The sequence below is a fragment of the Bufo bufo genome, chromosome 8 (assembly GCF_905171765.1).
Source record: "Bufo bufo chromosome 8, aBufBuf1.1, whole genome shotgun sequence".
NCBI classification, from domain to species: Eukaryota; Metazoa; Chordata; class Amphibia; order Anura; family Bufonidae; genus Bufo; species Bufo bufo.
Window position 1 is genome coordinate 136,170,215 of NC_053396.1, and position 25,749 is coordinate 136,195,963.

The window sequence follows — 25,749 nt, forward strand, 5'->3', positions numbered from 1 at the left end:
CCATCATTTGGGGGGGACTTCGTTCTGGGGTTGCAGACCCAGGACAAGGTGGTTCTTAGGGGGGTGATTACCACTTCAACGGCAGGGCAGTCAGGGGGACGGCTGTATGAGGAGTCGTCACATTCAGGCGGGGGGCCGCTTACTTGGCGCGAACGGCACCTTTTCATGGCCGGCACTTCATCTACCTAGGGGGTTAAATCATTTTGCCGCGCGCGCGCGGCTCTGCTTCTCCTTCAGCGCGGCAAGGGGGGGGGGCGGAGCTTCCTACATGCGCTCCGCTACTTCCTGGTTCGTCGGGCTCCACATCTCAGGTGCTGCGTGGAACTCTCTCTGCCGTCCGATCCTGAAGCTTTTTCACCTCCGTGCCTGCCGCCTCTCCTCCACAGCCTCCCTTCAGTCTGCTGCCCTTGCTGTCTGCCGCTTGCATCATCTGGGTCTGGTAGGACTGTTAACCCCCTCCGTGCCACCAGTACTGTTACTTGGGTGTGATCCCCGTTTTTTCACCTGGGGTCTCCCACTTTAAGTGCAACTTTTTTTCCACCATGTCAGACCCTTCTGCAGCTGCCAAGCCTTAGTACCATGCCTGTACCGCTTGTAGGGAAGCCTTTCCCCGGGGGCAGTCTGATCCGCACTGTCCTGCATGCCGAGCTCCACCGCAGCCTCAGTCGCCCGCTGTGTCGCTCCCTGCTTCCTCTGACCCGCCTGACTGGGCTAGATCCCTGTCCCAGGCCGTGGAAAGCCTCACTCATGTCGTGGGCCGCCTAATAGACAGGCCGCCTACCCCGCAGGACGCCACTCTTACTGTCGCGCCCTCCGGGTCCATCGCTTCTGCCGCTGCGGCGGGTTCACCCTCTCTTAGTGACCCTTCCCGAGCTAGGCACTCTCAGAAGCGTTTTAGAGTAGAGCGAGCCTCCTCCTCGGATGCCTCCCTCTCCCCGCCACGCGTGCGCACTCAGACGGGCCTCTCCTCTCCAAAGGATTCGCTCTCTGAAGGTGAATTGGCGGTTTCAGATTTGGAAATGGACTCGGCCCTGCCGTCCAAACTAGCCTCAGCGATGGGTCAACTCATCTCTGATATTCGTGACACCTTTAAGGTGCAAGATGACCCCCCTAGCTCTGACGCAGCTAGCGTCTCCTTTATCAGACCCAGGCAGGCCTCAAAAGTTTTTCCAATCCACTCTGATTTCTCCTCCGTGGTGTCTAAGGCTTGGGCTCGCCCGGACGCCCGTTTTGTCAACCCCAAGAAGCTGGACATTTGCTATCCTTTTCCGGCCGATGTCGTGGCCACCTGGTCGTCCCCACCCAAGGTGGACCCCCCTGTGGCCCGTTTGTCAAAGAACACGGCCATCCCTGTTCCCGACGGGTCCTCTCTTCAGTCAGCGGAGGACCGTCGCATGGAGACCCTTTCCAAGGGCATTTTTGCTGCCTCCGGTTCTGCCCTCAGACCGGTTTTTGCCTCTGCTTGGGCAGGTAAAGCAATTTCTGCTTGGGGTGCGCAGCTGGAGCAGGAGTTGGACTCGGACGTCCCCATCCAGGACCTACGTTCCTTGGCCCAGCTTATTATTCGGGCCGGGAATTTTGTTTGTGAGGCCTCCCTTGATGCGGGAGCCCTTATTGCACGCTCCTCCGCCCTGGCGGTTTCCGTCAGGAGGGAGCTCTGGCTGAAGGTTTGGAAAGCGGACGCTGCCTCCAAACGTTCCTTGGCGGGGCTACCGTTTGCGGGTTCCCGCCTTTTCGGGGTCCGCCTAGACGAGCTTATTTCGGAGGCCACGGGTGGTAAAAGCACCCATCTTCCTCAACCCCAAGCCAGGGGCGCCCCCCGCGGACGCCCCGGTGCGTCTCGTTTTCGGTCCTCCCGCAGGAACTCTGGGGCTCCCCCCGCAGCTGCCGCTTCGGCCCCTCCCCAGGATAAGCGTAGGAAGCCGTTTTTTCGGGCGCAGCCCTCCTGGCGCAGGCCGCAGGCTGCCCGCACACCCGCAGCAAAGCAGTCCTCTGCCTGAAGGCGCGCCCCCACCCACCCGGGTGGGGGGCCGGCTCCTCCTTTTCAGGGACGTCTGGATGGCTCACGTCTCCGACGCCTGGGCTCTCGAAATTGTGTCCTCCGGATACAAAATCGAATTCGCGTCCTTCCCTCCAGATCGGTTCTTTCGCTCCCGCCCGCCGCGGGACCCGAAAAGCGCGGCTGCGTTCTCCGCGGCTGTTCAAGCCTTACTGGACAGAGGGGTGATTACCCCCGTTCCTCTAGAGGAAAGGTTCCAAGGGTTCTATTCGAACCTCTTTGTAGTTCCCAAGAAGGGAGGTTCGGTGCGGCCCATTTTGGACCTCAAAAAGCTCAACCGTTTTCTCCTCCTTCGACGGTTTCGGATGGAGTCCCTCCGTTCCGCGGTGGCTTCCCTGGAGCGGGGAGACTTCATGTCTTCCATCGATATACAGGATGCCTACCTCCATGTTCCGGTAGCCCGGTGTCACCATCGCTTCCTCCGATTCGCCGTGGGGGACCTCCACTTCCAATTTGTCGCCCTTCCCTTTGGGCTGGCAACAGCCCCCCGGGTGTTCACCAAGGTCCTGGCCCCGGTTTTGGCCTTACTCCGTTCCAGGGGTGTTTTTCTGCTACCGTACTTGGACGATATCCTCATCAAGGCTCCGTCCCTTTCTCAAGCGGTTGCCAGCGTGGATCTCACTCTAGAGACTCTGGCGAGGTTCGGTTGGGTCATCAACTTCCCCAAGTCCTCCCTTCCCCCCTCCAGACAACTGGTCTTCCTGGGAATGCTTTTAGACACGGGAGCGGCGGAGGTACGTCTTCCCTCGGAAAAACGATTGACCCTCCGCCGGGCGATTCGGGGTCTCCTTCTCCACCGTCGACCGTCCTTCCGCTTCTGCATGCGGGTCTTGGGGCAGATGGTTGCCTGCTTCGAGGCGATCCCATTTGCGCAGTTTCACTCCCGCCCTCTCCAACGGGTGATCCTCTCCTCCTGGGACAAATCGCCGCAGTCTCTGGATCATCCCTTCCATCTATCGCCTCCGGTGCGGTCATCTCTCCGCTGGTGGTTACAGTCCCCTCTTCTGGGCAGGTCCTTTCTGCCGCTCAACTGGTTGGTGGTTACAACCGATGCCAGTCTCTTGGGCTGGGGAGGCGTGTTTCCTCCCCGATCCGTCCAGGGCATTTGGTCTCCATCGGAGTCCAAACTCTCGATCAATGTCCTGGAGCTGAGAGCGGCCCTTCTGTCTCTGCGACACTGGACTCATCTGCTGAAGGGTCATCCAGTTCGTGTGCAATCGGACAACGCCACGGCCGTGGCATACATAAACCACCAGGGGGGCACTCGCAGCGCTGCAGCGATGCGGGAGGTCACCAGCATTCTCCGTTGGGCGGAAGCCCACGTCCCGGCTCTATCGGCAATTTTTATTCCAGGGGTGGACAATTGGGCGGCGGACTTCCTCAGTCGCACCACTGTCGACCCCGGCGAGTGGTCTCTTCACCCGGAGGTATTCGAGGCCATCTGCCTTCGTTGGGGCATGCCGGACGTGGACCTCATGGCCTCCAAGTTCAATCACAAGGTCCCCGCCTATCTGGCCAGGGATCCGGGAGCTTGCGGAGCCGACGCCCTCGTTCGTCCTTGGCGAGGCTTCGCGCGTCCGTACATATTCCCTCCCATCCCACTCCTGCCCAAAGTCCTTCGGAAGATCGCGGCGGAGGGCGTCTCGGTGATTCTGGTCGCTCCGGACTGGCCCCGCCGGTCTTGGTATGCCGACCTCATGCTGCTCCTGGCAGACGCGCCCTGGCCGCTGCCCGCCAGGGAAGATCTTCTCTCTCAGGGACCGATCTTCCACCCGCGTTTAAGGTCCCTACGTTTGACGGCGTGGTTGTTGACACGTCTTGACACGTAGGGGTTTTTCTGCGGACGTCGTCCGCACCATGATCCGTGCCCGCAAGCCGTCCTCTTCTAGGATCTATTATAGGACCTGGAGGACCTATTTGGGGTTCTGTGCCGATCTGGGGATTCCTCCGCTCCGCTTTTTTCTCCCCACTGTTTTGTCCTTCCTGCAGAGCGGACTCGCCCATGGTCTGGGTCTTAGTTCTTTGAAGGGTCAGGTGTCTGCGCTGTCCATTTTGTTTCAGCGCCCACTGGCCCCCCTTGGTCCTGTCAAGACCTTCCTTCAGGGCGTGGCTCACGCGGTTCCCCCGTACCGCCCTCCGGTACCGCCCTGGGACCTGAACCTGGTTCTCTCAGCGCTCCAGGCTTTTCCTTTCGAGCCTCTGCGGACGGTTTCCTTGCGACTTCTGTCCTGCAAGGTTATTTTCCTTGTGGCCGTCACCTCTCTTCGGAGGGTGTCCGAATTGGCTGCACTCTCCTGTCTGGAACCTTTCCTAGTGTTCCACCAGGACAAGGTGGTCCTTCGTCCGGTCCCTTCCTTCCTTCCTAAGGTGGTCTCCGCCTTTCATCTGAACGAGGACATCGTTCTCCCCTCTTTGTGTCCTTCCCCTTCCCACCCCTGGGAGAGGGAGCTTCATCGCCTGGACGTTGTCAGGGCGCTCAAGGTTTACCTGGAGGTGACCAGCTCTTTCAGGCGTACTGACTCGCTCTTTGTGGTTCCGGAGGGGTCGCACAGAGGGATGGCGGCGTCCAAAGTTTCTATCGCCCGTTTGGTCAAGATGGCTGTTACTGAGGCTTATCTCGCCAAGGGCAAGGTTCCGCCCCTTGGTGTTACCGCTCACTCCACTAGAGCGATCGGAGCTTCCTGGGCTCAGAGGAATCGGGCTTCTACGGAGCAGATTTGCAAGGCGGCCACGTGGTCCTCCTTGCACACTTTCACCAAGTTCTACAGGGTGCATACTCATGCGTCGGCTGACGCTGCTTTAGGCCGTCTGGTGTTGCAGGCGGCAGTTGATTGATGCCTCTGGTGTTGGTCTAGTTGTTCTGGTCCCTCCCTTCTGGGACTGCTCTGGAACGTCCCATGGTTTCCTGTGTCCCCCAAGGAATATGGGCGAGAAAAGGAGACTTTTGTATTACTTACCAGTAAAGTCTCTTTCTCGCTCTTCCTTGGGGGACACAGCACCCACCCTTCATTTGGGTTTACAGTTGTGGTTCCGGCTTGGTTGCCCCCGTTGGGGCTTGACAGTTCTTTTTTTCCGGTTGGTGGTTATCTTTCACTACTTGGACACGCAACTGGTAGTCTCTCTCTCCAGGCTGAAGGGTATAGCTGATGGAGGAGGGGCTTACAGCTTTCACTTAGTGTCACGCCTCCTAGGGAGCAGAGCTATACCCATGGTTTCCTGTGTCCCCCAAGGAAGAGCGAGAAAGAGACTTTACTGGTAAGTAATACAAAAGTCTCCTTTTCATGTATTCAAAAATCGGCTGAGAAGAGAGAGGGGCTGGAGACCGAGCCGTCAGACATCCAGATATGCTGTTGAACGCTGTTCTGCTGCTTGCTATGTAGTGTATGTACATGCCAGCTGCAGAAGCCAAACCAAGCAAAAGTTTTAAAGAGTAACTAAGCTTTTGTGTACATTTTTTCTTAACCCGTCCCTAATGCCCTAAAAACACTTTTTGTAATATAGTTTATTAATGTACTGTATATTTATTCCACTTTACCCATGCCCCCCCCCCCCCAAAAGCGCACGTTTCAATTTGAGTTTAAAATCCACTTTTCCGTACGGAGTAGACATTTTTATCAATGGGGCGGCAGAGCAGCGAGTACAGACAGGAGCGCATATTGCTGCTCCTGCCCGTGCCCCCCGAAGGTTTACTAAATCCTGGCATAGTACATCAGTACCCTGTACCCATGTGCTATGCCAGGATTAGCTGAGCGGAGCGGGCTCCTGCCTGTGCCTGCTTCTCTAAGCTAACAGCTGACTCTTAGAGAAGCCGGCAGGAGCCCGCTCCGCTCAGCTAATCCTGGCATAGCACATGGGTACAGGGTACTGATGTACTATGCCAGGATTTAGTAAACTTTCGGGGGGCACGGGCAGGAGCAGCAATATGCGCTCCTGTCTGTACTCGCTGCTCTGCCGCCCCATTGATAAAAATGTCAACTCCGTACACCGCTGAGAAGTTAGCGGTGTACAGAGAAGTGGATTTTAAGCGCATGGGGAAACGTGGGCTTTAGGTAGGGAAAAGTGGAATAAAAATAAATTAATAAACTATATTACACAAAGTGTTATTAGGGCATTAGTGACGGGTTAGAAAAATGTATACAAAAGTTTAGTTACTCTAAGTAATTCCATTTACAATAATGTTTTCACCACAAAATACGTGCAATTCAGATTTTAAAATCCCCGCACAGGGGTATCTAGCTGTTAAAAGTTCCTGACAAATATTTGTGTCCAAGTGACCCCCTTTTTAGTATTCAGCACCGTACACTAGAGGTCTGCACCCTCTGGTCTCCAGCTGTTGTGAAACTACAACTACTGCGTGCTCCATTTACTTCTATGGGAGCTCTGTTAACAACTAAGCAAGTATGCATGCTGGGAGTTGTAGTTTCACAACAGCTGGAGTGCCGGAGGTTGCTGATCTCTGCCATGTATACAGTAGGCTGTGAATAGGCGTGGTGCCATGTTTTTCTTATCTTGGACAACCTTTCTTAAGTTTTTGGTGTGTAACTTTGAAACTTTTTTTTTACTTTGCAACGGTTCTACATGTTTCTATCTTTCTCCGTCAGGTCTCCTTGTGGGAACCCTGGACGCTGTGTTAGAGTCAACGGCTAAAGTCGCACCTTTCCGGATTCTCCACCAAACTCCTGACTCTCAGGTGTACTGGTCCGTCGCCTGTGGTGAGTATCGCAGGGAGTACTCATTATTACATCAACAGGGAGGTAAAGTCACATCCGGAGGCTCCATTAGGAGCCACTGTCACAGTTTCTGTAAACAATAGGGGAAAAATTATTATCATGTCCGGTAAAATGATGGGTCACATCACAGAAATCCGACAGACTCCATCATAGTCTATGGGGTCCTTTTGAGCACCGTTTGTGTCCTTCATGTGTTGGATCCGGAGCTTCTTATGGAAAAACTTAACGCTCATGTGAATGCGGCATATCTATGAGGTGTGTACATTCACTTTCCATCCTGCCTACAATCCCCAGATTGGCTCCTTTATGGTATCTTACAAATACACATGGCCTGCACCTTTTGTTTTACAAAGCGCATGTGTGTGTAAAGCACGTTGGAGATATGTGAGCTTAAAGGTCGGTGGGGACTGACTCCCGGCACCTCCGCCGATCAGCTGTTTGAAGAGAAAGCAGCGCTTGTACGAGTGCTGACTTCTCTTCTCTGCTTACCTGCCCACTGCAGCGGAGAGCAGTGTAATTACAACTATGGCATCCACTTCAATGGGACGGCTCTGTCCTATTTACTTCAACAGACGACTGAAGCTGTCCCATTGAAGTAAATGGGGACGCCATCGTTGTAATTACACTGCTGCAACAGGTAAACGATGACGAGAAAGCAGCGCTCGTATGATCAGCTGATTGGCGAGGGTGCTGGGAGTCGGCCCCCTACAGATCTGATATTGATGACTTATGCTGAGGATAGGTCATAAATAGAAAAAAGTGGACAACCCCTTTAAGTTGTAATCTTTGGTGAAAGGCATTTTCCTAAATATCCTATCTGACATCACACGAAGTACAGTATGGCACAGTTTGCCTCTGTGCAGACTGAAATGGCTTTGTATAGATAGCAGTAGATTCAGCTTCGAAGCCTATGCATATTTATATGATTTGGAGCAGAGTTTCTGAGCAAAATCCAGAGTAAGCCTTGACAGGACTCCCAGGAGAGACAGCGAGCGTCCTGATTTACCCTGTCCACGCACAGTGATTAACTCTGTACCAGTCTGTACACAGAAGACTGTCAATCATTGTGTGTGGGCAGAGTAGTCAGGGCTCTCACTGTCTCTCCTCGGAGTCCTGTCAGCACCTACTCTGCTTTTCTTTCCGAAATTTTGCTCCAAATCCTATAACGCTGAATATCACAGAGCTCCGCGTCTCTCCCCCTATCAGATCCTGCTCTTAGATAGGACAGCAGAGATCACCTGACCGTTTCTTAAAGACGCTGTGGTGTTCTGTTGGCCTTTCTCAGTAGGCGAGGACATATCCTAGACTATAATGTAAGTCTAGAGCTGATTTTAACCTTTGCCGAATGAAGCCCAGAGACAGATGAGGGCTGGAGGACCAGAACACCGTAGTCTCTTCGTTCTTCGTCTTTGGGAAAAAAAACTGGCACGCAGGTGTGTTAGGCTTCGTGCAGACTGTGCTTGAGGCCTAAGCTTGATGTATATGTGGCGAAAAGCTCCTGGTATATCCATCAAAAGTCTCCATAGGATTCCATTAACCGGACTACGTCCCTTTGGCCTCCACTATACGCTGGCTTCTCGTTTTTCTAGCTTCATGGGTAATACAGCAGACTCCAATTATATAACTTTTTTTTTTAACACTGTGGTTAATGTCCAATGAACACCACTTTGTGGCTGAAAAGCTGTGTACATAGAGCCATAGACCACCTGGCCACCTAGATTGTATAAACCAAGCTGCATACAAGCCTGTTTTGATGCCTTCAAAGTAAAGGTTTTTCTCAGACATGTCTGATAACTGGTTATTCGGTGAATGGACTGCCATGGATGTAGAATACCTCCAGCATCACTGCCCTGTGTAATAAAGACAATGCTTTATGTTGGCTTGGTACAGAGTGTCTCTGTGTCCTCAGAAATCCACCCACACGGTAAAGCTGGTCTTGTCTTTGTGTATCGGAGACTTCTAATAAGCTGCTGTTCATGTGTGTGGGAGCACTTTGATGGGACCTCATGCTGTCGTTAACCTCTGTATGACTTTCCATTAGCACATGCTGTTCCCGTCACTTTACTATCGGTATACTGTACACCATGTATGTCCTACATGGAGCTTGTTGCGTCTCACAATTTCTGCAGTAAAGTCGCCGAAGCTTCCTGAACAAAGTGAGCCTTTTATCCTTCAGTTAATACCCTGGTTTATTTTTTTAGGAGCCAACCGGGACGAGATATCAAAACACTGGCAATGGCTGGAGCAGAACGTTATGAAGATCTTGTCTGTATTCGACTCGAGCGATGACATAACTAGCTTTGTTCAAGGCAAGATTAGGGTAGGTGCTATTGGTATTTGTGTTGGATTTGTATGAAAAGATGCAAAAAGAGACGATTAGAATTCAGAAGCGGGACAATAAAAGGGGTGTCCCTAAATAATAAGAGAGCAGACCGATCTGCACTATCCCCAATTGTCCAGTAGTAGTAGCAGCCCAACTCCCCAACGGGGGCCTGTAAACCATGCACGCTCCTATGGAGAGTGCCCATTGGCAACCAAAGGGCCCACAGAAGAAAAAAAATCCACAACACCTCATCTCACAGAGCTGAGAAAACTGATTTATAGCTTGGTGGGGACAAGATTCATATAACCCTATAATCCCTACTGTTTATATACCACCAACAGGTCTGAATTACTTTAAACTGCGGTAACTGGGATACTCAAAAATTCATAGCAACACCACCAAGAAATGAGTAAACTAATTTCCCATAAAAGTTTATTAGATAATGCCAATAAAATCACATTGTATTTTAAGACCATAAATACATATTCCGTTTAAACATTCGTAGAAATACCTTATATCTATATAAAATAATCTAAGCAAGCTGAAGTAACATCTCAGGAAATACATCCTTTATAATAAATTAGCTCCTATAGGTGTTCAAATCCTAGTATCTGCTGTGTAAGTTAGGAAATCATAATAAGGCACATCATACCTTGGTAGTTAATGAAGTAGTAGGTAAAGTGGCTGCTAGCTCCTTGATGCGCGTTTCGCCGTCTCACTTCCTCAGGAGGAGTCTTTGTGTTTGTACCCTTAGTCTTCTTTCATGTAGCGGTTTTTGTCTGGCCAAATCCTGGCATATTTACCATGTAGTGGCCGGATGTCCGCTGGACCCCATTATGGTCAATGGGGCCGGTGAGCGTTCCAGTAACATCTGGCAATGCCAGATACAGAGAACTACAAACGGAAGTGTAAAACTAGCCCTAAAAGTCCAGTATACCCTTGTCGATTTAGATTTTCTGGTGCTGGAGCTACACGCACTGTTTAGTGAACAGAGCTGGATAATGTAGTGCTGATCCCATTGAAGTGAATAGGAGCAGCACTGCAGTACACCAGTGGGCAAACATATGTTGTTCCAACCCCCATATCCAGCGCGGGAGATACTCTGGAACAGCTGACCAGCGGAGGTACGGGGTGTCGGACCCTGACGGTCAGATATTGATGACCTATCCCGAGATGGTGTGTTGCGTTGAACACTGTATTGCTAATCTAACTTTGCCTCCCTTTTCTACATATGGTATCTGTCCTAATGATAGGCCATCTGTAAAGAAATGCACTGCAATATCCTTAAGCCTCCCAGAACACCAAAGACTTTGCCCATGAAGTTAGGGTACGTTCACATTTGTGGCATGCCTGATTCGGCCCAAGCGCTGGCTGTCGGACGGATAAAACATGCAACTGTTTTTGTCCAGCCGAAACCCGGGCATTTATACCGGAAAGCAGACGGATCACCACTGGATCCATTATAATCAATGGTGATCTGGCGGTGAACTGGAGAATCCGTCAATGCTGGATTTGTCGTAATCCTGCAGGCTGCCCTCCTTTGCTGCAGATGTGAAAGTACTCTTAGTAGTAGCTTCACTCCACCAGCCCGTATCTACTCATTGATGGGTCCTGGGCTCCGGTGCTGATGGGCAGTTTTGGAGGCCTGGTTAGTGAATGCATTAAATACTACTTGTACGTGAAAACTTGTCTATACTTAGCTGATCACTTCTTTTAAAGGGGCTCATTGCTGAAGAAGGGAAAAACTCATTCGTGAAAGAAGAGGATCCAGAAAGATTTCGCGAAGCTCTCTTGAAGTTTGAGAAATGCTTTGAACTTCCAGACCAGGAGAAGCTGGTGACCTATTACTCATGTAGCTACTGGAGAGGAAGAGTTCCTTGCCAGGGTTGGCTGTATCTCAGCACCAACTTTTTAAGTTTCTATTCATTCCTTCTGGGCTCAGAGTGTAAGTTTTTAAGATGATTGTATGTTACCAAATAGCTGACCAGAAAGACTAACGTATACCTGTGAAGTGAAAGGGACAGAGCTGTAATATCCGCACTGTCGGCCTACAATCCGCTGAGCAGCATGGGTGCTGGGCGTTAGACGCTTCCTAATCTTATGTCCATGGCTATCCTTAGGACAGGCCATCAATATCAAAGTCCCAAAATACCCTTATAATTATTGCAGTGATATTGTAAGTGTAAAAACATGAAGCGATTAATTTTTTTTTTTTGAGAGACCAGACTTCCAAGTGCTTACATGGTACATGAAGTGATTCTAGTGTCTCCCTAGGGACATGAAGATTATGATCCTGATACTAGATAGTCACAATCCACTTAGCTCAAGTCATTATCCTCTTAAGTGATGCTTAACATGATTTTTGTTTGATTTTTTTACATTTTTGAGCTGATATTATTTTCTTCATAGTCTAGTCTATATCTCTGTACCTGGATTCTAAGTAATACGTAATGCAGGTAGATGTAATGGTAGGTATTCCCTTTTTATTTCAGTTAAACTCATCATCTCGTGGGATGCAATCTCCAGACTGGAGAAGACTTCCACCGTTCTCCTCACAGAGAGCATACACGTCTTGTCTCGAGGGGAAGAACATTATTTCTCAATGTTCTTGCACATCAATGAGACTTTTCTGCTGATGGAGCAACTTGCAGGATATGCTATTAAGAGACTTTTCGACAAAGAGACCTTTGAAAATGACCCAATATTAAATGATCCTCTGCAGATCACAAAGAGGTAAAGATTGGATGCTCTTCTTTTCTTCCATCCTTTTCTTTTGTTCTTCGATTATAATTTTTTTCACCTCCTACATGACTCGCCGTCTCCTCCTTGGTCCCATGCACTTTCATTTTCGCTGCAGACAAGTTCTACTCCTTTGTGCATTGTACTGAATCGTGTATAGCTAGCTACAGACATGAGAGGGAATGTATGACATTTTGAAACCCCCAGTATAACAAACATATTGGTAAAAATGAATCCTCCTCCCATGCAGATTGCTCCATGGTCTTGCGCCAGTCTTTGTTAACTAAACTGCAGTTAGGACTTGCCATACTTGACACGTGACTGCAGCAATCACCGGCCACGGAAGCACAGATTGCCAGCTTGATATTTTTAGTGATCTGCATGTTATTCTGGGGTTTGTTCTGAGCTACTGTCCAAACCTTTAAAATAAATTTTTTTTTTTTTTTTTACTGATCACTGCATAGACATAAATTTTAAAGCGGTTATGCAAATTACCTTCAGGTTGCACTACAGGAACTATGGGAACTTCCTGTGGTATTGCTGAGCTCACTCTATTGGTGGCTACAGATAGTTTGGAGCTCTGTATGAGAAAAACGGACCTCTTAAGGTAGGTGCACATCTGTGGTACGTAACTCCAGTAGTCTGTTCTGGCAGAGGAGCAGAATATGACAGATGTGAACCCAACCTTATCATATAAGTTATGAACTAAACGGCACAGAATGTTGCACCCATAAGACAACAAAATGGCGTCTTAGAGTGGACAATCCGTTTAATGCGGCTCTGTCACCAGGTTCAACCCTATTAAACAAGGCATACTGCCTGGTAGGGCTCATCATGCTTATTAAAACGATACCTTTCTTTTGTCTTTATGCTAAACAGCTGCAGAGAAATCTGCATTTTTATTCATATGCAAATGAGAAGTTAGAGCACCAGGAGGCGGGGCTGAATTATTTGAGCACTGCTTTGTAACGCCCCCTGTGCTCTGCACACGCCCCCCCCCCCAGGGGCTAGACATAGCTGTGTCCTAGCATCTACATATCATATACACCATGGGGGTCATTTACTAACTGACATAAATTGCGTCTGTCGCGACTTTTCACTGCTCAAATCAAGTCTAAAAAAAAGGGGGGAGTAGTGTGGGCAGGAAGGGGACGGACTTTCAGGCCAGTCTCATTTATCATTTTCCACGCCTGTTTTAGGCATAGGAAATGTTCTGAAGTTACGCCAGCAAGGGAGCTGGCATCGATTTAGGCCGGTGGTGGATGCACCTAGGTTATGTAGAGGCCTGTGCCTCTACATAACTTTAGCGGATCCACGGCCAGCACAGGGGTTATTAAGACCGGCGTCTAAAATGCCGGTCTTAATAAATGACCCCCTATGTGCTATAGCTTCACCACACTGAGATCTGCTCCGAAAGCTAATCTACATATTACTGCTTTATTCACAAGGGCAATATATGATTAGAAAGACACCAGTAATATGTTTGCTTCTAAGTATGGAAAAAACATGCCATCTCTATGTGGTAATGCTATAACATAGTGATAAGCTCATGGTTTCGCATGTTCAGATCCCAGGTTTGAATCCTGGGAAAGACTTCCAGGTATTCTTCTTCAGATATTATTATTTTTTCTTTCCCTTTTTTTTTTGTCTTCATAGGATCTTAATAGCGGGGGTAAACTCTTCCGTTTTGTCCCCATTAATTGTCAATGAGGACTGAACTGAACAAAACTGAATGCTCCAAAATGCATTCCGTTCTGTGTGGCTGCGTTCCCATTGCAGACAGAATAACGGAGCAAGACGGATCCGTCCTGACACACAATGTAAGTCAATGGGGACGGATCTGTTTTTTCTGACACCATAGAAAACGGATCCGTTCCCCCGTTGACTTTCAGTGGTGTTCATGACGGATCCGTCTTGAATATTTTAAAGATAATACAACCGGATCCGTTGATCACTGATGCAGACGGTTGTATTATCAGAACGGAAGCGTTTTTGCTGATCCATGACAGATCTATCCAAAACGCGGGTGTGAAGTCTCTACCAGGATTCAATCCTAGGATCTCTTTTCTATGCTTATAAGCTGGTGTCCTTATAATCATATATTGTGCTTTTGAATAAAGCAGTTATATGCATATTGGCTTCCTGAACATATCTCTGTGTACTGAAGCTATAGTACATAGAGTATATGATATGTAGATGCTAGGATACAGCTCTGCCCTCAGCATGTCTAGCCCTGTCACTCAAGGGGAGGGGGGAGTGTGCAGAGCACAGGGGGTGTTACAAAGCAGTGCTCAAAGGATTCTGCCCCGCCTCCTGGTGCTCCAACTTCTTGTATATTGTACAGACAAAAAAGGTAAAGTTTTAATCAGCATGATGAGCCCTACCAACCGGTATGTCTGGTTTAATAGGGTTGATCCTGGTGACAGAGCTGCTTTAAGGTTTCTTTGGGGAAATAAGATTTCAATTTGTTCCTGACAATAATGGCTCATTTTTCATAATGGGCATATACAGTATGTAATATCATGGAGCAAGGAGATCAGTTCTTATGTAAAAAGTCACTCCACAGCTGTACAGTGTGCTATAAAGTTTGTGTACTGCTGCTCCAAACAATACATCTGCCATAGTCAGTGACCTGTAGCAGCTCACAGAAACAGTAACTGGTTAACAGCTGGAAGGGATGGGGTTCTTTGTTTTACTTGAGCGGCAGTAATGTTCTGTAGATATTTCCTTCTACTGCAGGCTCCTACAGTATGACACCTGAAACCTCCCTGTCTGACAACTGCACTGCCTTTGTTGTATGCCATCTGCTTTACAGCATGTGAAACATTTGGGTCACATTGTAAACCTTTTATTCAAAACTCTGATAATGATCTTGTAGGTCAGATGGCGAGAACAGAGCCCGGAGCATCTTGTTAGTCATCTAATTAGGTTCTTTCATTGACCGTTGTAGCATTTTTAAAAAAAATAATAATAATGTTACAACATTTCTGCACCTTTCTACGTTTACATAATTTGCGATAGTTGGACCTGTTCATTAATTTGCTCATACACACATACTTGCATTCATGTGTTTCCTATTATATCTTCCCGGGGAGATGGCTCAATGGCCGTTTTCTCCTATGATAGCGACTAATCGTTGGGGATCTTGGCTGCAGGATGGGTCTCTGGCTCGGTCTCCACACTCACTCTGATCTCTTCAGAACGATCTTCTAAAATGATTTATGCCCAAACCAAAGTTGAACTTTGATGTGGGCATAAATCAGATTATTCAGGAGACGAGAGAGGGGTTGCAGACAATCTGTCAGACATCCATAGTGATGGGTTTATCACAGAATGGCTTTTTACAGCTGCTATGGAGTGTAAAACGTAGAAGCTACACAAGACAAATGGTGCAATTTGAAAACAAAAATATTACAAAACAGTTTTATAGTCCAAAGTGCATGAAAATCAACAATAATAAGACGATAATGTCTCCAAAAAGTATCTATGTCCCTTTTAAAGAGGTTGTTTTAAAAAAAATAAGTCCCCAAAGGCAGCAGTTGTGGTAACGCGTCCAAAGAATGTTTACTCACCCATTCCATTCCACCCTGCTGCTCTGATTCTTAGCTGAAGCCCATTGTACCCTTGCCACTGATACAGCATAAAACAGCTGAGGCCAGTGATTGGCTGCAGTGGTTATGCGGAATATACGGGTATGTTATTGCCGCAACCAAACAAATAAAGTACAGCAGGGAGCACTGGAAATTGTTGGGGATGAAATGAGTGAGTATATATTCTGTTATTATTTAATTAATAATTATAATTACTGCACTTCACTGTAATAATCTCATAAACATAGTTCATATTCTAGTATTATATACCTTGGTAAAGCACTTTCTAAATTTATTCTGCAGTGTGTGGATCCATTGTGTTGCCCAGTAGACATCCCGTGCTGGAAATATAAACGCTGTGAACGCGTTGGTTGTTGTACTCGCTGGTCATGTAAAGCTTAGGCTATGTTCACATCTGTATTGGAGGCTCCATCACAGAGTTTGTAAAAAATAGGATTTGCATGCAGAACATTTTATCTCCCCTAAAGAAATGTTCTCCCGAACGGAGAATCCGCTCTTCTGTTATTTCCGTTTTTATGCTCTTATAACGGAGCAGAAGAACAGAAAATAATTGCGCACGTATGAGCGTCCCCTTACATATAGATTTAAAGCGTATCTGAGTTTTGCAAAAATAGTTTGCATAATGGCTGTGCTTCTTTGTACAATCATAACTGTGAAGGAACAGGTCTTTTTGGGGCTTCCCCAATTACTTTTTCAGCCTAATTATTCCCCTCTGTAGCTGCATTTTCTCTCACAAGCAGGGGGAATCTGCCAGCACTGTACTGCTGTGACGTCCTTTCCCTCACTTTCCACTATGTTCAGCTCCGGCGCTCACAGAACAGAGGCAGGGATCGAGATCACACTTACAGAAAGCCTGTGATCTTTTGAGGCAGTAGAGTGCAGTTCTTTTATCATGCTCAGGATCTTGGCTATTTCTGACAGGCCCCCAATTTTTCTGCTGTCTTCTGTATCTCTGATACTAGGAATGGATCTTGCTTGACAACAGGCAGTTGACTCCAAATTAGGTGGAAGTGAGACCCCTAGTGGCTATGACTTTTTTTTTTTTTTTTTTTTTTCAGGTAGTTGCAGGTAGGGATCGACCGATATAGATTTTTTTTTTAGAGCCGATACCAATAATCTGTGAACTTTCCGGCCGATAGCCGATAATTTATACCGATATTTTATATCTCATAATATATATTATATTAGTTGGTAGTCACTGAGGTGGTGGAAATTGGCATTTAGCACTAGTATATTATAATTGTAAATTATAAATTAATAAAACCCTTAGTTGGTAGTCAATTTATAATTTACATTTATAATATACTAGTGCCAACTGCCAATTTCCACACCATGCCCCCTCCTCACTGACTTTATTAACCCCTATCAGACCTCAGATCAGACCTTTTATTAACCCCTGTCAGACCTTTATTAACCCCTCTCAGACCCCAGAAGAATAAAGTAAAAAACTCCTCACCTCTCCTGCGCCGCGGCTCCTCTTCATCTCTCGCTCCCGGCACCCGATGCATACTAGTGCGCGCTTCCATAATGGAACTGCTCACTAGTATTCACTTTATACGCATTATCAGTATATCGGCAAGGTTAGATACCGATAATGTACAAAATCCTGAATATCGGCCGATAATATCGGTAGGGATGTCCCGATACCATTTTTTTAAGACTGAGTACGAGTACCGATACTTTTTTTTAAGTACTCACCGATACCAATTACCGATACTAATTTTAACAATAAAATACACACACATGTATTTTCTGACCACTGACCAACCAAAAGGCCCAAAAACAGAACTATAACATTCCAAGGAGACATTATACTGTATGGGGGCCACAAAGAGACGTTATACTGTATGGGGCAGCCACAAGGAGACGTTATACTGTATGGGGGCAGCCACAAGGAGACGTTATACTGTATGGGGGCAGCCACAAGGAGACGTTATACTGTATGGGGGCAGCCACAAGGAGACGTTATACTGTATGGGGCAGCCCCAAGGAGACGTTATACTGTATAGGGGCAGCTATAAGGAGACGTTATACTGTATGGGGCAGCCACAAGGAGATGTTATACTGTATGGGGCAGCCACAAGGAGACATTACACTGTATGGGGGCCACAAGGAGATGTTATACTGTATGGGGCAGCCACAAGGAGAGGTTATACTGTATGGGGGGCAGCCACAAGGAGACGTTATACTGTGTGGGGGCGGCCACAAGGAGACGTTACACTGTATGGGGGCAGCCACAAGGAGACGTTACACTGTATGGGGGCAGCCACAAGGAGACGTTATACTGTATGGGGGCAGCCACTATTATACTGTATGGGGGCCACAAGGAGACGTTACACTGTATGGGGCGGCCACAAGGAGACGTTACACTGTATGGGGCGGCCACAAGGAGACGTTACACTGTATGGGACGGCCACAAGGAGACGTTACACTGTATGGGACGGCCACAAGGAGACGTTACACTGTATGGGACGGCCACAAGGAGACGTTACACTGTATGGGACGGCCACAAGGAGACGTTACACTGTATGGGACGGCCACAAGGAGACGTTACACTGTATGGGACGGCCACAAGGAGACGTTACACTGTATGGGGCGGCCACAAGGAGACGTTACACTGTATGGGGCGGCCACAAGGAGACATTATACGGTATGGGGCAGCCACAAGGAGATGTTATACTGTATGGGGGGCAGCCACAAGGAGACGCTACTGTAAGGAGTCAGGAAAACAATTTTTGAAGCCCCCCTCCTCAGTATAATAGTCTTGTGGCCATCATACAGTAATGTATATTTCTTCTTGCCCTAATACCTGCTTTTAGAGATCAATGTGCAGCTTGCAGGCAGGAAGGGAAGGACCAGGCCATAGAAGACAGACACTATCACCTTTAGAGGGACTCGCTCCTGGCAAACACAGCTCTGCTGCAGTGAATGCAGTGGAGCAGACTGATGTAATTACAATGTATAGTTATTGCAGGGACTCAGAGAATCGTCTGAGAGTTTATTAGTTAAAAGAATCTAATGAGTCAGAGACGGTCACCGAGTCCCTGCCAGACTTCCTGCTCTGCTACATGCACCCTGTACACACCCAGCTCCACTACATGCTATACTAATAATGCCCCCCCTTCCCCCGGACGGACTTACAGGGAGCCGCAGAGCAGGAAGTCTGGCAGGGACTCGGTGACACGGTCTGTGACTCATTGGATTCTTTTAACTAATAAACTCTCAGACGATTCTCTGAGTCCCTGCACTACGCTCCCTGTGCTGTGAGTCTCTGATTGGTTGGAGGGCGGGGCGGAGCTAGCTTCCACTGTCGGCTCCTATTACACAGTACCTGCTGCTGCCTCTGAAGCTGTTAGCTGTGCGAGGTGCAGGGGCCGCGGACGGACACATAGAAGCGGCGCACAGGTATCGGCAGTGGTATCGGGGACATTTGCACGAGTACATGTACTCGTGCAAATGCCCGGTATCGGTCCCGATACTGGTATCGGTATCGGGACATCCCTAAATATCGGTACTTCCGATAATTGGTCGATCCCTAGTTGCAGGCAGATTTTTTGGAATGAAGTGATTTAGAAATTTGCTATTCACACCATTCTCTGTTAAATTAAATCAACTTGTGTGAAAGTACAGTAACTCTTTAAAGAAGCACTCCTTCAAAACTTTTTATTCACTGACTACATTATGTAAGTTATAGATGAGGAAATCTTTTCACAGTCACGGGTAAGAATATTATCTTCAATACTATTGACATCGTGTACCTTTCTGACGGGCAAGAGAATAGAAAATGTTGTCGAAGTGCTTGTTTTTTTAATGTAGTTTTTTTAGCCTCTCTGGATATTATGTAACAGGACTATCCCTTTCTAGTTTATAACAATAGTTATGCAGATTACTTACAGTATTTTACTTGATCTTTTTAGGGGTTTGGAGAGTCGGGCTCACAGCGAACATTTCACCAATTACTTTAGGCTGCCCAAGGAAGAAATCTTGAAGGAGGTGCATGAGTGTTTTCTGTGGATACCCTTCAGCCATGTCAACGCTCTGGGCAAGATGTGTATTTCTGAGAACTACATTTGCTTTGCAAGCCATGATGGCAGCTTATACAGCACAATTATTCCATTAAGAGAGGTAACGCGGATTATTGAAATTAAGAAAAAACAAAACATTTAGTTTGCTGATTTAATTTAAAGGGAGTCTTTTATCAGCATTTCACTTTTTTAACCCTTCCCACAGCTCCCTAGCATGCTTACATTTAATAAAAACGTTACCTCTGGCATCAATCCTGGACTTATAGAACCATCAAAAACGATCTTTATAAGATATGCAAATGAGGACTCGCAAGTGCCCAGGGGCGGCGTTACACTCTTAGGTGCTCTGCTTGCTCAGCCTTTTCATTGCGTCCCCCCGCCCCTTCCTACCCTCCGCCCGCCCATCCTTTCCCTCTGACCGCCTAACTCGAGATCCTGCGCAGTCAGTCCATGCGCAATAGTTACTGTGATGCCGTACAAGAAATGGGCATCGCAGTGCTCATGCGCTGGCCGACGGACTGACTGCGCAGGCGCGGGATCTCGGCGGAATAACAAGTTAGTAGAAAGGCGGTCAGAGGGAAAGGATGGGCGGGCGGAGGGTAGGAATGGGCGGGGGGACGCAATGAAAGGCTGAGCAAGCAGGGCACCTACGAGTGTAACGCCGCCCCTGGGCACTTGCGAGCCCTCATTTGCATAAGTTATAAAGATCGTTTTTGATGGTTCTATAAGTCCAGGATTGATGCCAGAGGTAACGTTTTTATTAAATGTAAGCATGCTAGGGAGCTGTGGGAAGGGTTAAAAAAGTGAAATGCTGATGACAGACTCCCTTTAAGTCTGAACCTTGTACTTGAGTTACCATATTTTTGGACTACAAAAATGTACTGCTAAGCTCTGGAGCAGAAGTCCAAATGCGACCCATCAGCTCTCCTGTCATGTCTGTCTTAGTAAATACGTATGACAATTCTGAGTCATCTGGTCTGTGTTGTGCTGTTCCTCTGTTATTCCTAATAACATTTTATAAATAACTTGACAACTGGGTATTACTAATTTGGGGGGGGGGTCTCTACACAATCTGACACTATCCGATCAGTGCTGATAATGCCTGACTGTGTAGGGACACACCCCCTTACAAAGGGGAATGGTAACGCCCAGTTGTCAATGTATTCATCCATTTGTAGATGACATAATAAAGGAATAGTGCAATGCAGAGTTATAAAAAATTATATAGAATTGATATTTTATGGAGTGTACAAGTATTTACTAAGACAGGCATGTCAGGAGAGCTGACTGGTCCTTTGTAAGAGGGCCTGTAACTTCTCCCAACATGTCTGTTTTATCAACTACTTGCATTCCCCATTTTATGACAATTCTAGAACATTTTCTAAAATATAGCCGTATGTTGTGTAATCTCCTTGTTATTCCTACTAGAAGTTTATAAATAAATTGCCAACAGTCTGTAACAAAAGGTCCAGATGGGAGTTACAGTTGGTGGTGTGTCCCTGCACAGTCTGCACTGGCAGCACTTATTGGATAGTGTCATACTTTGCAGGGACATGCCCCCAACTGGTAACAAACATTTGCACCTTTAAGGCCCCTTTCACACGGGCGAGTATTCCACGCGGATGCTCTATATTCTGCGTTTTTCACGCAATGCAGGCCCCATAGAAGTGAATGGGGTTGCGTGAAAATCGCAAGCATCCGCAAGCAAGTGGGTCGCATCACGGTGATGGACCATGTGATTGGAGCATGTGATTTGACGTCACCAAAGGTCCTTTAGCCCACAGCTCATCATTAAAGAAGTAAAGAAGAGACCGGGAACTACGCGAACAAGAGGAGAAGGTGAGTTAATTTTTTTATTTATTTTTTTAACCCTCAATTGATCACCTACTATGCAGTCTGTATTCAGAATGCTATTATTTTCCCTTATAACCATGTTATAAGGGAAAATAATAACATCTACACAACACCTAACCCAAGCCCGAACTTCTGTGAAGAAGTTCGGGTTTGGGTACCAAACATGTGTGATTTTTCTCACGCGAGTGCAAAACGCATTACAATGTTTTGCACTCGCTCTGAAAAATCGTGGGTGTTCCCGCAACGCACCCGCACATTTTCCCGCAACGCCCGTGTGAAAGAGACTTCTGGCAAATCCTAAATACATTTTTAGCAGTAATAATAGAGAAATGCAAGCAGTTACTGAAACAGACATGGAGAGGTGACAGATCTTCTTTAAATCTGTTTGTCTAGTAGTCTAGAAAGCAGGGAAGCAATTATTAGACTGAGGCAGTTGGTAGATTGTTAGTTCTGCAGACAGATCTAACAATCTGTAACTTGACAAGTAACAATTGTAGTAAACTGAACTTACTTTTAATGGCTTTTGTTGTATTGGGCTACTTTCACATATGCGTTTTTGCCTGATCCGGCAGGAATCGTCAAAAACGCTTCCATTATTGATAATACAACCGGGTGCATCCGGTCTGAACTGATCCGGTTGTATTATCTTTAAAATGGCAATGGCGGATCCGGCATTATAACCATTGTAAGTCAATGGGTAATGGATCCGTTTTTTATTGTGTCCGGATCTGGCACTATTGACTTGCAATACTGGAAAAGGAAAACACAGATGTGAAAGTAGCCTTAGACTAGTTTCACACTAGAGCTGAACTCTTCCGTTAGAGCAGTGCTTCTCAAATAGTGGGGCGCGCCCCCCAGGGGGGGCGCCAGGCTCCGTGAAGGGGGGCTCGTTCATGGCCGGCCTTTGGGGTGTGCGAATTTCTTCTGTATAATGCCGGCAGGCAGGCCGGGCGGCCGGCGCGTCCCGTCCCTCAGTGATGTCACGTGCCTGCGCCGCCTGCTTTATGAATGAAGCAGGCGGCGCAGACAAGTGACGTCACTGAGGGACGCGCCGGCCGCCCGGCCTGCCTGCCGGCATTATACAGAAGAAATTCCGATATACGGTACTATTAGGAGTGAGGGGGGCATGTTTAATAACTTTAAATGGCGGCGGCGGGCACTCGGAATCTGTGGATGGCACAGTTAAGGGGTGGGGGTCTGTGGGTGGCACTGTTATGGGCTGGGGGGGGCACTGTTATGGGGTGGGGGGTCTGTGGATGGCACATATATAACAGTGCCAGCCACAGATCCCCCTGTAACAGTGCCAGCCACAGATCCCCCTGTAACAGTGCCAGCCACAGATCCCCCCTGTAACAGTGCCAGTCACAGATCCCCCCCATAAGTGTCCGTCATCCACAGATCCCCCCCCCATAAGTGTCCGTCATCCACAGATCCCCCCCATAAGTGTCCGTCATCCACAGATCCCCCCATAAGTGTCCGTCATCCACAGATCCCCCATAAGTGTCCGTCATCCACAGATCCCCCCCCATAAGTATCCGTCATCCACAGATCCCCCCCCATAAGTATCCGTCATCCACAGATCCGCCCATAAGTGTGTGTCCGATCCACATTTCTTTCTTTTTTTATTCTCTTATACGTTAATAAGGATACAGTGTTATGCAGAGGTGTACTTATAACAATTGATCATAGACAAATTATACTATTTACAGTCGCGCGGGGGGGCGCGAAATGTTTTCTTCTTCCTAAGGGGGGCATGACAGAAAATAATTGAGAAGCACTGCGTTAGAGGAACAGCCTGCCGGAGTTCATTGTATGCAGCATAGCCAGATACTACCTTTCCCACCAAAGTCCATTGACTATAATGGGACCTGCCATGGATCCAGCATTAGTGCTGGGATTGGGCTGGATAAAAACCGCTGCTTGCAGTGATATTTGTCTGGGCGAATCTTGGCACTAATGCTGAAAACAAGCCAGATCTCCGCGTGTCCTATTATAGTCAATGGTCCTGGTGGTTCAGAGTCCGCTATGCCAAATTACATGAACTCAGGCAGGCTTTTCCTGTACCGGAACAGTTTAGCGCTAGTGTGAAACTAGCCTTAAAGAGGACCTTTCATTGGTCCAGACATTTTGAAATAAGTAGGGGGTTGTGTAGGGCATAGTGCAGGCATGTAAGATCAGTTACTAGCTTATCTGTCCGGCGCTCCGTTCCCCCGCTGTGCCCCCCTTTTACTTTTCCCGGCTGGTATGATAATGAATAGCACAGGGAGGAGGAGACTGTCCTGTTTCTCAATGGGCGTCTTCTTCTCCCTGGCTGTAGCGCGGTCCAATCACAGCTAGGGAGAAGGGGAGCCTTTTTCCTCCCTATTCATTAGCATACCAGGCGGGAAAAGTAAAAGGGGGGCACAGCGGGTGAATGGAGCGCCGGACAGATAAGCTAGTAAGTGATCTTACATGCCTGCACTATGCCCTACACAACCCCCTACTTATTTCATAATGTCTGGACCCATGAAAGGTCCTCTTTAAGTGTCAATTTAAAGTTTGCTGCATCTGTGTATTAAACGTTTGTGAAGTTAAAGATGGCTATATCCTTAGAATATTGGTACTTTACGACTATATGAATTCAAACTTAAAACCTCATTCCATCTCTATCTGAATAGCCAACTAACTCCATGAAAAAGACCGGAAAATATCTGTACAGTGTGCTCAGACTATTAATAGCTACCAGAGAAACATATATCTAAAGGATGTCTATCTCCAGTAAAAGCTTTTTACCTTCTGTCCGCAGATTATAGGAATAGAGAAGTCTATGTCCACAAGGGCTGTTACAATCAGTACCAAGGGGAAGAACATTTTCCGTTTCACTGATGTTAGAGACTTTGACTCTCTGGTGGCCAGACTGAGGTCCAAATGTGCCGTGACTAGTCCCCAGCATATCCCGTACACTGTGGTGAGTTGTTGCTAACTCCTTTCACTTAGAATCCATTTAACCCCTTAAGGACCTCCGCCGTATATGTACGGTGGAAGTCCGGTCCCTAAACATGGCGGCGCCATAGCCGCCGGGTTTCTGCTATTTTAAATAGCAGAGACCCGCGGCACATGTATGCGATCAGCCATAAGGCTGCATACATTTTACCCTTCAGATGCCGTGGTCAAATGTGACCATGGCATCAGAGCAGTCCGTAAGCGGAAGTTGCTCGCTTCCGCTCCGGTAACAGCGTTTCCTGACTGAGATCAGGGAACCTGTTACATGCCTGAAATAGACCAAAGCCTCAAGCAGGCTTCGGTGTCTATTTCAGGAATATACCAATACAGGCCACTAGGTGGCAGCATTGTATTGTTATATTCCAAATGAAGTGTTCAATGATTGCAATTTAGCCATCAATGAACACAATGGACAATCTAATGATTGCCAATTATTGTCACCCAAGGTGACTTAAAAAAAAGTAATAAAAAGTTTTTTCAAATATAAAAGTTCAAATCACCCCCCTTTCCTTAAAATAAAAATACTTAACCAATAAAAAAAATCAACATCATGGGCATTACCGTGTGTAAAAATGCGCATACAATCAAAATATAACAATATTAAAGGGGTTGTCCGGGTTCAGAGCTGAACCTGGACATACCCTTTTTTTTCACCCAGAGAGCCCCCTGAGGCTAGCATCGGAGCATCTCATGCTCCGATGCGCTCCCGTGCCCTGCGCTAAATCGCGCAGGGCACTGGCTTTTTTGTTTTCAATAACACACTGCGCGGCGGTAACTTCCGCCCGGCAGTGTGTTCGGTGATGTCACCGGCTCTGAGGGGCGGGATTTAGCTCTTCCTTAGCCGTTTTACTGGCTAGGGCAGAGCTAAATCCCGCCCATCAGTGCCGGTGACGTCACCGGGGTTCCTGTCAGCCCCATGGAGAGCCCCGGTACGTCACCGCAACTCCTAAAAATGCCTTTGCCCTGCGCAATTTAGCGCAGGGCAAAGGAGAGCATCGGAGCATGAACTGCTCCGATGCTCATGTCAGGGGGGCTGCCGGGGTGAAAATGGAGGGATGTCCGGGTTCAGCTCTGAACCCGGACAACCCCTTTAATGGCAAATGGCGTAATGGGAAAAAAAATTAAAACAGCCAATTTGCCATTTTTTGTCACTTAACTACCCAATAATTTTTTTATAAAAAGTCGCACACACTTCAAATTGGTATCACTGAAAAGAACAGATCGTCCCGCCAAAAAGAGCCCTCACACAGACCAGTACACATAAAAAGTTATAGGGGTCAGAATATGGTTATAAAAATATATATTTTTTCCTTAAAGGTTTTAATTGTTTTTTCAGTATTTAAACAAAAATTATACAAGTATGGTATCGTTGTAACCGTACTGACCTGGAGATTGAAGATAACAGGTCAATTTTACCACATAGTGT

At 47.4% G+C, this 25,749-nt stretch overlaps 1 protein-coding gene across 1 annotated transcript in view; it reads left to right on the plus strand.

Moving 5' to 3' along the window:
* Positions 1 to 25,749, plus strand: part of TBC1D8B (TBC1 domain family member 8B) — a 68,029-nt gene that overhangs the window by 8,092 nt on the left and 34,188 nt on the right. Inside the window, exons 2-7 of the mRNA XM_040442357.1 lie at positions 6,661 to 6,771; positions 8,991 to 9,109; positions 10,832 to 11,057; positions 11,605 to 11,845; positions 19,380 to 19,587; positions 24,127 to 24,288. Of these exons, the coding sequence (XP_040298291.1) occupies positions 6,661 to 6,771; positions 8,991 to 9,109; positions 10,832 to 11,057; positions 11,605 to 11,845; positions 19,380 to 19,587; positions 24,127 to 24,288 (1,067 nt within the window). The remainder of the gene's footprint in view (positions 1 to 6,660; positions 6,772 to 8,990; positions 9,110 to 10,831; positions 11,058 to 11,604; positions 11,846 to 19,379; positions 19,588 to 24,126; positions 24,289 to 25,749) is intronic.